Raw genomic sequence first — 17,668 nt, 5'->3', positions numbered from 1 at the left:
TAGAGAGTACAATATTCAGCTTGTGTACAACTTTACTACCGAAAGCCAGATGTCTAGTGCTCTCTCTGCTCAACAGAGAGAAGGTAGCACCAGAAGGCAATTCCTAATCTCATCAGAAACCAGACAGCTGAAGGCAATGCATTTTACTATTGGGGAATCTCCCACTCCATTAATTAGAAAGGCAGCTTAGAAAACTAGCTTTGCATAGAGACCAACTTGCAGATTGCCAAATTGATCTGCAGTGATTTCAACTCCAGGTATCCCTGTTTAAATGTCTAAACGTGAAATTTCTCAGTCTTTCAGCAGTGTACATTAATAATACTTTGCAGTATGCAAACAGAAGCATGGGAACAATATCAGCTGACCAACAAGAACCTGCAACATTTCCCCCATACAATCAAAGTTTTGCTGGAAGCATAAATGAAACTACATCATGACCTGAAGCACTAAGCTTTGACAAATTCTACTCAGTTTATCTTGAAAGCCCTTCTCTGATCCGTAAGACAACCGATGAACATGTAAGTTGTGGAGCAGCAGAGGTGGAAGGGTCCATCAGGAATTGATGAATACTAATATTTAGAAGGTGAGTAGATTTATATAAGTCAAATAGTTCAGAAAGATCACTCTCAGTCCGCATGAGAACCACAGGCGGAATAGTTTTTCTCTAAATATCTGACAACAATATTAGTTGAAAGCAAGAGAATTTGGATGGAAAAGGCTTTGATCTTCCTTAACTTGCTGGAGGTTCACAATGATCACAAGAGAGTTTTGCAGGGCCTAGTTTCATAGTGTGATAATTGCTTTTATATTGGTGCAGTAATACAGCAACACCTTACCAGATGAAAACACTGATGAAACAGATAATGCTTCTTGACAATTTAAAAAATAAATAAAAATTGAGATCGGAGTTAAAAATCAAACTAAATTGTATTCTAAGAGAGAAAACAACTAATTTCAAGTGTCAACTGTCGAAGAATAAATATTCTGGTTGAGGGTTTTCTTTCGTACTTCTTCAAAGGAATGACAGAACGGTTTTGCTTTATACTTTTCAGAAAAATGAGTCTAACAGTAAATAGATGCAAGCTACAAAGTTCTGCAACACATGAATACAGCCATTTGGTTTTTCTCTTCATTAAAGTATTTGAATAGAACTATGCACTTACCACTGACATGCAAATTTCTCGCTGTCTATTTCTACTATTCCTGGTGGTGGAGCAACATGTGGTGCTGTCCTAGAGGCTGTAGAGAATGAGAGGAAGCAAAAAAAACAAACCAAACTTGCTGAAATGATTTTTGTTCTCCTGAATGAAGCACTTCAACTCCATGATTTTCACTGATACAGTTTCTCCTGTGCTTGGAACCAAGGATGTATCCAGCTAAGACAAGTCACAAAGGTGCACTAACCAGACTACAGATTTGCACCACAATTTGCCGAAGTGTGGCAGAGGATGCCAAGGCCAGAGCTGCCACTGAAGCGCAACGGTGATGTAAGCGCTTAGTGAACAACAGCATCCGGACTCCCAGTGATGATCCATGATCTCAGTACTTTAGAGTACTGAACCTGATTTAAGAGTGGCAAAATACTCCACCAGAACAGGCATGAATACACAGCAATTATTTTTCGAATTCCCAAGTGGAAGTAAATATATATACAGAATTTTGTTGTGATGTCACATCAGTTCCTTTTGTTCACTCTCATTCATCCCCTTAGTCACGTTCTTTCTCAGTTGCTTTCACTGTAGTATCCGTACCCATTCCAGAATCAGAATGCTTAAACATGCAAGCCAGTATCTGTCCTAATGGTTCTTTCCATGTTTTTTCCCCAGAACGAATAGCTGTATTCCCTTTTGTCTGCACTTGTCATATACTGCTATGTGCTTTTATTAGTAAGGACAGAATGAGGTATATGTGCGATTAAAATTTGGTTCACATCACAATAAGCTGTTTAACAGCTTCAACAGAGCCATGTTTTCATGTGTCTATCCCACCTCCGCAATTCTACCAAATACTATGTGGTACTGCCCAGTAATATTCTGCATAAAACACAACATATAATGGACCTCTAATTCTCTACAAATCACGGGAACAATCTAGAATGAATACTTTTTCTTTCCACTCAACAAGTTAAAATAAGGAGCATACATAACTTTCAGTAAATTTTCACTTTAGCAGTTGAAACATATTAAGATTCTTTTAAAGTCTGTTTCACAACAGTGGCTAACATAGCATTACATTTGCTTTGTGAACAAGTGTCTGAACAAGATACCATATGTTATGCATAATACCATACTTATTTCTGCAAATTAATCAGAAACTTACAGGAGAGAAAAATCATGGATGCCACATAGGAAATTCTATAGAAGAGTATGTTCTCTTGCAGTGACACTAACCTGGGACACCTGCTGCATGGGCCTGTGAAGAACCGTGATCCATTACTTGCGGTCTGACGTCAGGTATTTGCTGGGTAACACACTGATGTTCAATGAGTTTTACGGCAGTAAGCGCATCGGGTCCAAACATCTGGATGTCCATAGAAACCAGACATACTAATGTATCTAAAGTATTAAATGTAAAACCGACAACGACATTAGGACAAGACAAATGAATGCTGCTGGGACATATCGATTTGCTTTAAAATTGCCAAGTGTTGAAAGAAAACAAGCCTCTGCAGGATTCTGTAGATTTTTACACACTTCCCTCATGGCATTAAAAACCAAACCAAAACAAACCACCCTACTTCAAAAGTTTTAGCTTCCCTAGTTATTAGCATCATCAGTTTCTTGAGGACAGAAACTAAATTTTAGTAAAACTTCCTATTCTAATATTCATCCCTAAGCTGTACACAGACATAATCAAGCCACATTTTTAATCACTGAACATGACATATTTTTAAGTTTTTCCTACATAAGTGAGAGTAGTAGATTTTGCTTCTCCATTACCTATGCTCTTCTCCACTTTAGCAATCTTTGAGCAGGCCACTTCTCCCATTTCTGTGAGCATGTAGAGCACCTCAAGTGCTGAGATTACAAGCAGCACATCTGGTAGCGTGAGATGACATATAATCTCTTTATAGGATTCTTGATCCACATATTCACAAATTAAGACACCGTTATCTTCAGCCTTGCAAAGATTTGCCAAGATTTCCATGCCTGAAGAACAAATACAAAATAGTTTTACATAGCAATAATTACAATTCTAATACAACAACAGAATAGCTAGAGATCTTACCTCTCATTTTTAAAAATCTATCCCTTGACATGAGGCATTTTGTAACAGTGTGAAACATTAGATGAGTAGTTTTGAAATCAACAGGATCCAAAAGAAGCTGATGAGAAAAAAAACACAAAATCTATGACAAACACTATCCATACAGTGCTAATGGCTCAAAACCTTAAATTTGCATACCAAAATACAATATTCAAAAGTGTTTAAATGACATTTGTGTTCACAAAACCAGAATCCTGTGAGCTTTTTATTGTAGCTGACATTTTGAGACCCCTCCTCCTTCTCTGAAATCTCAGTCTAATTTACACTTGCCAGTGCTCAGAATTAGGAAAATAACTTTATTCCCAGGCAGTCAACAGTATAAACAAATATATTTTAATATCCAACAAAGAACAGAACTTGAGAAATGACAAACATTCCTTCCCAAACGCTATTGCAGTTGTTCATCCTGTTTCTATCTACTTCTGCTTCTCAATCAGAGCTCTCAGACATTACAATATGCCTCTTATTCAAGAGAAACTGGATATATGGTAAATTAAAACACCATCTTTTTTTCAATATTCCGCAGTGGACCAATACTTCAAGTCTCACTCTCTGACACCTATGCATTTGACTTTTATGTTATCTTTTAAAATATAAGGAACATCTGAACCTATCTACCTATAAAATCTGTATAATTTATCTGCACCATGATATGACATACCAAAATGGTGTATTTTATTACATGCAAACCTCTTTGAAAAGAAAAGGGTACCTCATGATACAGCCAGTGGCACACAACTAGCTGACTGGTGCCCACTACACATGGCATAAAGCCCTCTACCACCCTCTTTTCTCAAATGTACTGTTTTGAAATTATGACTAAAGGTTATATTTATAAAGTGAAGAAGCTAGTGTACAGTCTGCAGAACTTAACTAAAGTCGTTTCTTCCCTCTGGGAAACTAAACTGAAAATGATGCACTACGAATATCTTGTAACTCCCTACGCAATCAGTTTGATTCTATTTAAGCGTGTGATTCTATTTAGGCAAACTGACACAGTCTGTATTCTGTTTTGGCCCTGAAAACTTGTTTTCAAATTGCTATTTACAAATTCAGAGAATAATTTATTTCCTGCTTCATCCAATGATCAAGGAAAAAAGTAATTCATTTAATTAACACGAAAGTAATGCTTTTACCAAATTATATTTTAATTGTTCTGTTTTGAAGCACATTACCTCTGCTGCAATATTTCCCAGCGTGTCAAGTCCCAACTGCCGTAGCGAAATAAAATGACTATGAGCAGAGAGTAGCAGGAACCGAAGACAAGTACGATTAGACGCCAGAAGTTTAACGTTTCCCTCTTCAAAAGAAAGATTCCGTAAAATCACTGCGATCTGAAGTACCCGCTGCCCTTCGATATCATTAATGCCCAATTTGCGAGGTGGATGAAATAAGGATTCCCAAATCCATTCTTCAGATGGAATATCTACAAAGTAAATAGACAAATGTTAGTCCTTCCTTTGCTATATTTACCAACATGTATGTATTAACATAAGTCAAGATGTCTCACCTTGAGATTTGCTTCTGTCAGAAATTAGATCACGAACTTCAATATCCTCAACAATATCCTTCCAAAACTGAAGAAAGAATTAAAAACACGCTTAATTTCTAGGGAATTATATTTCTTTAAATATTAATTATTTTTATTTCTATTACTTAAAAATATTGAAAAAATATGAAAAGGATTGTCTTTCAAAATTTCCTAGTACCTTGATTCATCTAATAGTAGTAATATTTCTCACTCATGGGATGACATGCAAGATGTTCAGTACTTAATATTAAGAAACTCTTCTCTTCAAGCACCAGAAGTACGCCTTCAACCAACGCTACCCCAGAAGTACTTCGCTGAAGCACATACCGAAACAGTTTTCCCACAAACAATTAGAAATACAGCAATTCTAAGCACAAGAAAAGTACAGTTCATTCTCCTTCATCTCCTCTAAACTCTGAACTCCTAAAGCAGAAGATGGTGACTCCTCTCAGTTTCAGACCTTAGCTCCTGCTACAAGCACGGCAGTCAGGTTCGTATCTGGAGAGATTTTCTAAAGCTTCTGCTATGTTTACCACACTATCATAAAAATCAATGAAAAGAGAGAAGCCAGCACCACTATCACAAAAAATCTTTATAAATATAAGCAAAACAGAGCAGGCCGGAATTAAAATTATTTAACAAAAACAGGGCCTGATCTGTTACTGATTGTTATGTCGCTAGTCCTGTTGAAATTCATGAATCAATCAAAAATTAATCAAGTTTTGCAAGCTAATAAAAGACACATTGTGATGTAGTATATTAATATAAAAATACATGATTATATATATGTTATAATGTGTATATCATAATAAAAAATACAAACACTCCTTTGACTAATAAAAATTTATAAATTCCTTTGACTCACTAATGAAATACAGCTCCTCTCTCAGCTATGATCACAAAATAAAACCACAAATAAATGTGGATAAAAAGGGAAGGATGGGAAGTACAACCAGCTGAACAGCAGGAGAAATTTTGCTATGCAAATGTAATTATTAAATTACAGCATTCATACCTAGCTTGACACTATTATTTTCTTGAAAAACAGAATAGAATACTACAGATTTTCTAAATTAGAAGGAAAAGAATTTTATTTTCCATTGCAATGCTGCTACATGACATCCAAGTGCTCTTTAGTAAAGAGGATTATTTGCACAGAAAGGATTATTACCTCACTTTGGCAAAGACAAGAACAGCCAGATAAAAGTCTAGCTTCTTACAGTTTGTGACAAACAGATTTTTCTAATTAATACTGAGGCTATCATCAAGAAACACCGAAGACCAAGATAGGCAGGTAAAATTTGCAGAAAGTACTTCATTTTGATCCGCCTTTACTTTTAGAGAAGGAGAGTGTTTAAAGAAAAGGCTTCAGTCATTATTTCAAAAAGCACACAAATACACTGTCTGGAAATTTACCAGTCAGTGCACACTCTCCTCTAGGATGTTCTCTTTTGGAAAAGCGATGAAGACACTAAGGCCTCACATTTCACTGCTACTTAAAAGAAAACCCTCTGAAGCTTTCAAAGATTAGTTGTTTATACTTAAAAGTCTTCAACCTGAATCTCTCTGGAAGAGGCCCAAGTCAATCACAATACAATGTTAAAACTGTGGTCACATGTTAAAAGTAAACACAGCATCATCACGTTTTGCTAGCTGAATTCTCCAATAATCCACTTTCTGCTTCTTAAGGTGTAGTCCAAAAAATAAACAACCCAAAAAACAAACAAAACCCCCACAACTCTGGCAATATAAGTCATAAAGGAGGAATTTTTCTCTCTCTGGAAGGCAAATAAATCATCCTGAACATTTCTCAAAGGGATGGAAAATGAGGATTTAAGTTTTTTGCAGATGAAGACACTACAGACACTGCTAAAGATAAAGCCTCAAAGTCCTACGGCTAAAGAGAAGGACAGGAATATATTGTTGGAAAACTGTATCTCTCTCCTAAAACTTGCAGAACAATCAGATTCATGCTAGTTGCCTAAACAACTGAGAAAGTTTCCCCTTCTAAAGAAGCAGTCTGTCAAACAATACTAGTTGTCGGCTCAGATGAGATTATCTTTTTCAGAAAAGAACAGAACATGGCTCCTTTCTGTAAGCTGTAATAAGAGAGACACCAAGGCACCAAATAAAGTTTACTTACAGGTAACTGTTATTCTTCAAATTGTTTCATGATACAGTCATGCTGTGAGGGTAAGATGCGAACCACTCAGCTAGAGAATTTTTGCCTCAGGATTAACTAGAGCATATGCACAAGCCCTGTTACCAGAATGATGTGTGTCCCTCACCACCTCAGCTCCTCCGAGTCCCAGAGATCTGGAAAGGCTCTTAAAGCTCTAAGGAAGAGAATCTGCAGGTAGGACATGAATATGCAGACAATACCACTTCAAAAAGAACAATTTTAAAATATTTTTTCCCTCTTGAGCGTGGGTGATCACGCTCACCAAGAACGTTGCTTTACCTGACGAACTGCCCCAGAGTTTTTTCCTTGCTAACAGCTGTAGGTTTGCATTCCCAAAGCCAGCAGCTGTCATGGGTGGCTGAACAACCATGAAAACCTACTGCAGTAACAAACCAGGCTTCCTGGGCATGCTTCACAGATTTTAAAATTTCAAACATTCTGCAAAACCTCCAGCGATATCACTGGAGACTCAGAAGTATTACCCTACATCCTCCATTCAACAAGCCAGTAACTGAAAGAGCGTATCAGTAATTAATGTGTTCAGAACTCCAAGCAGCTATGACACAAGCTACTGCATGTGGCATTTAATGTATCTATTTTAGAGATGGGCTGCTAACTATAGACGGGTCAGGATTTCCCAAGACATTAGCTGTTGACAAGCATGTGGCAACAATGAATGTACAGACAGAAGCCTGATACACATTTATGACTACGCTGAGCTCCAAAACACCCAAAAGCTTTACCACAGATACCTGAAGTAAGTTCCTAGCCAAGGACAAGGCATCAGTCTCTTAAGTATTTAGAAGGCAGAGCAACTTTCCATTTGATTCCAACAAGCCACCTCCTAGCAGGCACCATCACATAGGAGAGTTGACCACCTCCCTCAGAAAAGTTACCATTCTGTTCAGAGAAGGACAAACAGCCTGAAGCAATGTTTTCTGCAATGCATGGACAGTCGCGTCAGGAATTTTAAAAGTGCAGTTAGCCTGGCCTATCAAAATCAAAGTCTCAAACAAAACACCAGGCATAAAATCAAGTTGTCCAAACTTTTTTAAAAATGCTGGGTTTTTTTGAGAGATGCTATGACAAACAGATTTCACTTGAACCCTATTATAAAGACTAATGCAGATCAATAGTGAATACAAATTCTGTAACTTTCACTGAGACAGGAGACTCCAAGAAAACCAAAGCAGATTCCACGACACTTAAGACCTCTCCAGAAAGAAAGAATCAAAGAAAAAAAAAAAAAGAAGGTAAACTGTACTTTCCATTCCTTAACTGGAATGACGAGGCTCATTAATAACAAAACCCCTTACAACATAGTAGGGAAAAACCATCAATAAAAAATAAATTAAAAAAAAAAAAACACCACACAACAAAATAAAATGAAACAATACAAAATCACAAACAAACAAAAACAACAACAAAAACCCACACATACAAAAAAGGAAAAACACCCCACAAAACACAACAACAAAAAAATCAAACCAAACCAAACAAAAAACCCATAAAAAACCAAAACACACCACCTTGTTCTGAAAGTTATCCACCGTGACTCCAGCGAAATACAGAAGCTTCCATGTCTCAGATAAATATTCACATTGGAATCGTGTGTCCTGCCAGTAAATGATCAAAAAGCCTCTCCTAGTTCTCCTTCCAAAGCATTAAGATTACCTACAATGATCACCGGCTTGTCCGCCTGAATAAAGCTGTTTAGAGGTCTTAAGTTCAGAATGACTCTGCAGCTTCTATTCCTTTTCTTGACAAGGAAAGAGTTGGCCTGAATCACCTTCTTTTTTGCATTTAAGCAGACTGGTTTGATCGCTCTCAGTCCACTCAACGTTTGTTTCCTGCCTAAGCAGGAAAGATACCTGCAAAGGATGGGGGTAGGCAGAGAATGAAGAGGTGGAAAATAGAATTAAATATCCTATAGACACTGCTCATGACCTATCTGTTACAAGAGAACAAGGCAAAACACAACAAAATTTTTGTTTGCCCAAAGGAAAGGCAAAAGTGGAAACAGATGAATTAAGTCAAGGTTTCTTGGCATTTCTCTGAAAAACACACTTACATCAGAGAGGCAAGAAAAAAGTCAATTTAGCATCACAAGCAGTTACTTATTCCCTGCTATAAACTATAGATAGCTGCAATCTGCTACTACATATCAACAGAAATGAACAAGAAAGGATGAGAAAGCAAAGCTCTTTATCAATAGTTATTCCCATATATATATATTTTAGATCATGATAACACACTGGTAATAGGGATACAAAGGTAAAACTTGGAAGCAAAGAGACAATGCTCGACTACACAACATCCAGATGCTAAGAGATAATAGACAAAGGTAAAGAACTTGATTCACATACACAATCTGATTCTTGTCAATAGCCAAGTTCCTTTTGAAAAAGATGCACAGCATTACACAGAATTCACTGGAAATCAGATTAACCAAATTACTGTCCATTTTGAGACCACAAATCATGTAATGTAGCAATGGTCATGACTACTTATTGTCCAAGAAAAATATGAGAGCAACTGGAGTCAAGTTAGCCTGACAGATCACTGTGAGAGACAAAGGTGACGTCTGAAAACTATGCCAGGCATTTAAATGTATAAGGATCTCACTCTACATACGATCTGAGAAAGATTCCAAGAATAAATGTAAAGAAAATTATTATTGAACTTATACAAAGAAGAAAGAGTTGGACAACAAAATAAGAACACGCACCCAGACAAAAGGAAACCAGAGAAGTAAAGCATTGTGCAAAGCACAAAAAGCACAAAAAGAAAGCACAAAAACTGCATAAGCATGGATTTTGGAACTCTACAGCTAGAAGAGGCCTCAAGAAGTCCAAGAATATGAAATCCAAATGCTTAAATTGAAGTAAACAGAAATCAATGGTGCATGAAGAAAAGTAATGCGATTATTTCCATATTACATCAGATAATGGGCAGCTGCTGGAGACATGGAAGAAATACCTGGAAAAACAGCTAAATCTATCTGATTATAAGCATGCTACGTAAACAGGTCACTCTTGAAAGACAAACTATACTTGGAAGTGAACCTTGCTAACATGAGGAAATTCAAAGAGAAATGAAACAGTTAAAATGAGAAACCAGGAGTAGATGAGAAAAGTCCTGAGCAGGATGAGTGTCATCAGAGCTTGGGGGATAGGGATGTCAAAACAAAACAAGAAGACGTTAACAGGATGACTGGCTAAATGTCAGTTGTTACAACCCTTAAGTAAGGACATGCAGTCATTCCTGCTAACTAAAGATTTAAGCTTATTGACAACACCAAGAAAAATCAAGAGGGGAGAAAGCAACAAATAAACATAGTAATAAGGGATAACAGCACGTTCAGCTAAAATTATATTCAAATTCTGACAGTTAATGGAATAGATTCACTGACTAGTAAAAGACATTTGATTCAGTTTAGAGAGAAGCAGCGTAGAAAGTGAGAGAATGTAGCAGTGCAGATAAGATAATGGAAATTATAAAAAACTATGTTTGGAAAATTTGTAATGTAATAAGGATTGGCAAAAAAAAAGAAGGTGATTGGTTCCCTCAAAGTTTAGTATGAAGAATCATGTTGGTTTTCATCTTCACCTTCAACTGCAACAGTAGTGATGCTGGAGGACACAACTAAATAGACAGGCTCCTTTGTTAGTATGGCATTGGCACACAGACTGTTCTGAAAAAAATCATGATACTGCATATCTGAAGTATTTTAAGTCAAAATTAGAGAACAACAGAATGTAGAAATGAAAGTATTGGTGCTGAAACAACTGCAAAATTCTTTATGATTATTTAATACAGAACTCAAGAGCTGAGTGTATGCCGATCAGCCAACAGTTACCGAGCACATATTTAAGGGTGGGAGACGCAATACTACTAATATGCAAAGGTGTAGTAGAATGGAGATTAAAATAATGAAGAAAAACATATGGCCATTTTTCTTTATTCAATATGAATTTTAAAATACTAATATGATTAAGAGACTAAAAATTTTTAAAAGCTTATTTTAAGCAAACATTAAAAACTTCCACAAAGCATTTTAGCATAAATACATAATTCTAAAATTACACCCAATGTCTGTATAAAGACACTGAAATACAGAAACAAAATGCCTCTATAAAATCCAAGTTTATGTCCATAGACTTCAATAAGCAGGAGGAGGAGCTTGGAAAAAAGTTAGTAAGAGTAGCTATATAGATGAAATGTCAAATACTTTGAACATATCTCATAGAGCATTTTTATTTGTTTCACTAGATTTGAAAAACTATTTTCACCCAACAAAGACTAGGAGTTTGTTTTTGTTTTGGTTTGGGTTTTTTTGCATAAAGCTGACATACCAACAATTAAACTGACATTCAGTTGCCAAGAACCCAAGTTTATGTCTATGAATCCCAAATTTAACCTTGAGAATCATTTTTAGAACAGCTTCAATATTTCTAATATTTCTCAGTCTCACTTCACTCCCCCAACTCCAACACAAGAAAAAGGGTAACATTTACAAACTCAGCATGATTTCTATAAATTCAATTCCTATCAGTTTAGAATTCATGTGTTTAAGAAATTGCTTTCCCCACTCTGCTTTCTGTGAATCTCTACCATTTCTGTGTTCATGCAATCACTATACTTTAATTCATAATTCTGCATTTTTCCTATCCCATTTGAGAACTCTCTTCCATTTTCATCTTTACACAATTTTCTTATCTGTTGTCATTATAGCAGAGAAACAAAACTGGAACAATAACCTTAAAATATCAAGACACAAAAAACTGTCAACAAATTTAAAAAACATATAAATTCAACATTGAAAGGAGGGGCACGTTCAATAGCCATTCTATTAATCTAACAGCTATAAAAGCAAATTTTAAAAAAATACACAATCTCTACTCTGCCAACCAAATATCTCTCCTATGTCAGAAGCTCTCATAATGCTTCCCCTGATTTTTGTTTTGACACAGCCACAGCTGCAATACAAAACAAATTACTTCCAGTAGTAGGGTAAAACAAATGCTTGAAGTAAGATATTCTGAAAAATCTGGGTTCTTGGCATTAGAGATATTTTTAGATGTGGTGTTAGTTTCTGACTTGCTTTCAGCAGTATTTTACTACAGAGTGGTACTATACATGTTGTAATGTGCAAAAATAGATCTTGGAGAACATCCAAGTTTTTTATTAATAAACCTCATTGCAGTTACAGTGGTTCTTCTTAACACTTCGTTAAAAACATTTATCAGAACCATCTGTCCTTATCTATCACAATTACTAAAGTTTATATAATTAATGAACATATAATAAATTAGAATTCTGTGTCATTTTAAGTTTTTACAGATCTAGACATGGTGGTGTTGCTGCTCTAGAACAGCAACAGTCTGTGACAGTTTAGGGTGAAGTCAACACAGAAGTGCTAAGTGCTTAAAAAAAAAACCAAAACAAAACACACAAAAACCCCCACAAACAAACAAACAACCTCCACACAACCTACAGTACTTCTGGACATATTTTTCAACAGAAAAAGGAAACAAAGATTACAAAGCATTATTCTTTACACTCACTTTCAGCACATTTGAACCATGTTTTCAAGGTCATATGCTAACAAATATGAGAGCTTACCTTTTTTGTTCTTTACCCAGGAAATTTTGGTTAGGGGATCTATTCACCGATATTTCAGCAATACTTGTCATTTAACTAACACTACTATGGTCCACCTTGTCCCAAACTTGAGTTACATAACAATAAAACAAAAGACAAATGGAAAAAGCTCCTAACAAATATTTTTATATATTACTGGTAAGACATTTCAGTATATGACACAACTAAGAAACTGAGCAAAAACTTGGATATGAGTTCATAAGGAACTCAGCACCTCATCTCTTCACATTTTTACTTAATCAAAAACATATGTTATCAAAATATATTTTAATATAGCTGTCTTCTATTTTAGACACATACATCATCACCTGAAATTCAATTTAAGGAAATTGTGTATCACAGGAAATATACTGAAGTGTCAAACCTCTTTCAGCTGTAATATATTTCACGTTCTCATACACCTCAAAATGCTCACCTGGAATAAATAGGAAGCATTTATACAAAGAAACTTTAGTTATATTTTTACCTCATTTCATTACTCGTACAGCAGACCATGCCCTCTAGTGGAAAGATAAAAAAGCCTTGTGCAAAAATAGCTAACTGAAAAAGCCTTGCAACATTGCTAATATATTTAAATTTGTCCTTTGTTTTTTATGTTATGGACTTAATTTTCATAATCTAGAATGTTTCTTTACTGATCATGCCAGTTTTTTAAAAAAACAGCATTATTTTCTCTTGCTAAATATGTTGGCCATTTTTCCTCTTCATCGTACGTATTAGCTTTTTTATAAAAACAAACATGGAACCGCTTGATTCATTTGCCTACACCTATTTTTTCTTAGCACACTTCTTCCTGCTTATCCAAACATTTCAAGACAACTGTGATTTAGTGTCCTATTATATTGAAATCAAAGGAATAAAGTTGAGAGTAATTCAAAAGACATATGATAGCGTATCTTATAACCTTCTCTTTTTAAAGGATTTAATACCTGTCATATGCACTTCAAAATTATTTTAACAATTTTAAAATTACCTTAACAAAATCTCTATCAGTTTTCTCTTTCCATTCTTCTCCAAATACAGCAGAAAATGATCCTAAAGCTTTAAGCATAAAAGGCAGAATTTAGTAAAATTAAATAAAGAACACTTCTGTTTGATTTTTTACTAATCCATAATCTAAACAAAGATTCAACACCACCACAGGCTCTTCCAGAGTTTCCTTTTCATTAAAAAAAAGTTCTGTACAAAATTGCACAAACCAAATGGAATTTCTATAGTCATTTAACTAACTGTTACTGCAGTTTTACAGTTTAAATTGAGAATAAGTAGTCCATAAAGAGTGGACTAGCTGGTGAACCCTTTAAAAAACACATGGCAAACTTTTCCATAGCTCTTTTCTGGAAGTTGAGATGACTGCTCAGTTTTCAACCTCACATCAACAACTGTTTTCCATGTGCACAGAGTAAGCTGTAAACACTTCTTTAGTCACTAAGCAAATTCCCACTAATGTTTTCTAAAAAACATAGTAGTAGCAGTGAGATTTTGAGAGCACTCAACTGAAAGTCTATATTTAACCAGGAATTGGAAGTCAATATTTAACCAAGAAGCATGATGGATGTTCTTCTTGGGTGTTTGGTGGAGCCACTGCCACAAATTTTCTAGTCATAACGCCTTGAAAGCAGCGAAGACTCAGCCAGTCTGACTCAAAGACTTAGTCAATCCAAAATGAAACTCTGTCAGGCAATAGTTCTGTAATGAACTAATGATAGATTTAAGTTACTCTTAAAGTTTTGCTTCATATTGTGTTATTGTTTTGAACAAAATGTGACAAACCTCAATACCAACACCACGTCAGCTTTCAACTCATAGAATCCAAACCAAGGTTTATGCAGCACTCCCATCTGAAGATACTATATACCCTCAAACCCCTTGGGCTGCCCCATCACATGCAATAAAATTGTCATCTCAAACTTCATGGGGGAGAAAAAGAAGTTGGGGACATATTTTTCTTGTTACCTCAAAACAGTGCATTATGAATACTAACAATTATAAAAACTTAATTACAGAAAAGTCAAATCTAAAACCCACATTAAATAATGTTGATCAGCTATCATTTACTTACATCTGAAATTATCATGACAGTATTTTCATACTACTTGAATTTACTAATTACAGATTTCATTTAATCACCAAACTTGACAGATTTACCTTCATTATTTACAATATAAAAGCAAGTAAGTATTTCAAATCGAAGCTTCATGCTTCAAAAATAAGTAAACACATTGCCTCTTTCTTTTCCCCAATGTGTCCCAATTAGTCCTCCTAATGCTGCTAGGACACGCGCTGGATTCATCCAGAAGATGTAATCAGGTAGGATAAAGAGGTTTTCCCCAGGGAATGAAAAGAGCAAGCCCATGACGTGCTTGGTTTTGCTGCAAGTATTTTTCAGTATGATAAATACTAATGTAGACCAGCTATGGAACAAGCCTGCGCTCCAAGTTAAGAACCTGAGAAAACACTGTCTACAACATTCAAAAAAAAAAAATCATGAACCAGCAATACAAAACTTGATTAAATTATTTATAAACTCCTAAGTCTACAGGAGTTCTGTCAAAATAAGAGGGGAATGATGGCAATCTCAAAAATCTAGAGAGTAAGCGTCCTTGGAATCACAAACACACAGGACTAAGTTTCACTTTAGCTTCATTTCAAATATTTCTCTTTGAAAGTTCTTGTGACTGAGCCAGATGCAGACACTAAATGACTGAGATCTAAACATATCTGAAGGGCATGGGTACAAATCAAAAACTAAGAGAAGCTGGAGAACAGTAACGCAATATTGGGGGATGAGGGGGAAGCTACATAAAAATGCTAATGGGTAAAAAAACCCAGCACGGAGTATACAGTGTCTAACTGGCTCTTCCCCAAAATTTAACACAGAATCTCTGACATACCATCCTATGTTTGTGCTTACACATGCAAAGTAGATTTACACTCGAACAGATATGATCATCTGTATTAGCAAACTTAAATATACTTAGCTGAAAAAGCTCATTTGAGCAATTTCTTATGGCGGTAACTTTTGAAATTCAGTATAAAAAAAATATCAGTACATAAAGCTAGTAAATACTTCCTCCTCACTACCATGAGACAGGAGCTATGCTGTTATGATTTTAGGATGGTTTGGGTTAACTTATTTTTCCCCCCTCTCTCCTTGACATAAAGACGAACAAGCAATTAACAAGGAACAACATGGCATGGAGGTTACACTGAACAAGTCAGAAGAACTTATTTCACATACTGAAGTCTTTTGATGGAACATACTCTTCTTTCAAAACTAGATATATTACAGTGCAATAAATTATAAAGTTTAATTATCAAGGGTTGTAAAAGATACTACAACAGGTATTGACTCTTTCTGTTGCAAAGAGGTTGTTATATACTTACTGTCATCAAACACACCAGCATTTGCGAGGAGTAAAGTGATGATTTTAGGGTCCTTTTCAAGCTGCATAACATGCTTGCTTTCATTTGAAAGAAGTGTACATACATTGATTGCAAAGTCTACTTCATTTGGGAGTCCAGATAACAGTGAAAGCACCAATTTATTATAGTCATTTGGTGAGTTAAAGTCCATAGACAGCCCATAGCTTTGCCGAAGGTAATCTAAATAAGAAAAAAAAAGTTAAAACAGCTTTTTCACATCTAAATTAATTAATATTCAGACGAAAGATTAAGCAACACTATTATGAATGATAAGTATTTTTTTAAGCTTATTAATAAAGTTACTGTGGGTTTTAACAAGATTTTACAGTATTCAATTTATTTTTTCCATTTGCCTTTGGCTAAAATGCTGAACACATTCTACTTAGCTGTGTACCTGTCTAGTTAGATATTAATTCCTTCATAATCTCCAGAACACAATATGCTCTCCCCTAAAAAAGCTTTGAAAACGCAAACTTTAACTAAAATAGAATAGAATTGTGATACAATTTGGAGTCACTTTCTACGCAACGAATTACACATCCATTCCACAGAGTCCACCAGCTTCTGATTTGTTTATTGGTTAAAGAATGATACATTGGTCTCTAAATTACAATTGTTTTGATTCTGGCTCCTCACACATATGCTTTATTCCTCAGATTTCAAAGATTAATTAATCATATGTCAGTTATGTGGCTCTGCAGATAAATGACTGATGTGACAGAAACACAATCTGCAAATATTCAAGGTATGTTTTTTTCAAGACAAGTAACTACTCAGTCCTGCTAATTAGAAAAAGAAACACTTTATGGATACTGATATCTATTCTGCTTTGGTTCACAGTGGAAACGTTGAGTGCTTTAAAATAACAATATGAGTGACCTACAGATTTGATGCTTTTAATAATATTGTAAATTTAACTACACACTATCTCTGTACCCTGTCCATATATATATACATGCGTCTGTGTGTGTATGGAAAAATAGCACTTTTTTTCTCAAAAATTTACCTGACACACTGTGTTGCTGGTAGTTATAGGAAGTTGGAATTGCACCGATAGGAAGTTGTGGCTTTGGATTGCCTGGTTGTACCTCATCATCCTCCTCCCCAAAATGATGGACTTTTTCATATTTTTCTAGATAACTGGAATAAATAATAATAATAAAAATTAACAACTAAATCCTTCACCACCCAAGAGTTCAGCTGCCAAAGGAAACAAACTGTATAAACATGGAGATTTACCGGAAACAATAGTCAAAGCGGTATAAAACATAAAACATGACTCAGACTGGCAATAGGTAATACAGAAAATGCAGATATGTGGAATTATGGATTTAGATATTAAATTTCTTCACATTTCTCAACAACAACCCCTAGCTAAGTTGCAGTCCATTAAGCCCTCTTGTGACTAAGTCCATTTTTCCCAAATTAGCTTTTGCTTTTGTTACCCAACACAACTCTGCACATGGAAGCTTCATAAAAATTACTCTGTGCAGGTTACCAATGCACAGACTGAGATCAAGTCCAGAAAAATACTTATTTCTTCTCGCCTGTCCTAAAGAGAAACAGTATACCAAATTCTACCAATCACATGACAGTAA

The 17,668-nt window shown here is 35.4% G+C and overlaps 1 protein-coding gene across 1 annotated transcript in view; it reads right to left on the bottom strand.

Moving 5' to 3' along the window:
- The window catches only part of ARID2 (AT-rich interaction domain 2), a 103,528-nt gene that overhangs the window by 29,543 nt on the left and 56,317 nt on the right, over window positions 1-17,668 (bottom strand). Inside the window, exons 4-12 of the mRNA XM_065658064.1 lie at window positions 17,077-17,210; window positions 16,032-16,250; window positions 13,618-13,685; window positions 4,778-4,844; window positions 4,443-4,693; window positions 3,229-3,325; window positions 2,940-3,149; window positions 2,391-2,555; window positions 1,164-1,239 (exon numbers count right to left, since the gene is read on the bottom strand). Coding sequence (XP_065514136.1) covers window positions 1,164-1,239; window positions 2,391-2,555; window positions 2,940-3,149; window positions 3,229-3,325; window positions 4,443-4,693; window positions 4,778-4,844; window positions 13,618-13,685; window positions 16,032-16,250; window positions 17,077-17,210 — 1,287 coding nt within the window. The remainder of the gene's footprint in view (window positions 1-1,163; window positions 1,240-2,390; window positions 2,556-2,939; window positions 3,150-3,228; window positions 3,326-4,442; window positions 4,694-4,777; window positions 4,845-13,617; window positions 13,686-16,031; window positions 16,251-17,076; window positions 17,211-17,668) is intronic.

Source organism: Caloenas nicobarica, chromosome 1, assembly GCF_036013445.1.
Source record: "Caloenas nicobarica isolate bCalNic1 chromosome 1, bCalNic1.hap1, whole genome shotgun sequence".
NCBI classification, from domain to species: Eukaryota; Metazoa; Chordata; class Aves; order Columbiformes; family Columbidae; genus Caloenas; species Caloenas nicobarica.
This window is presented reverse-complemented; position numbering and strand designations above follow the sequence as displayed.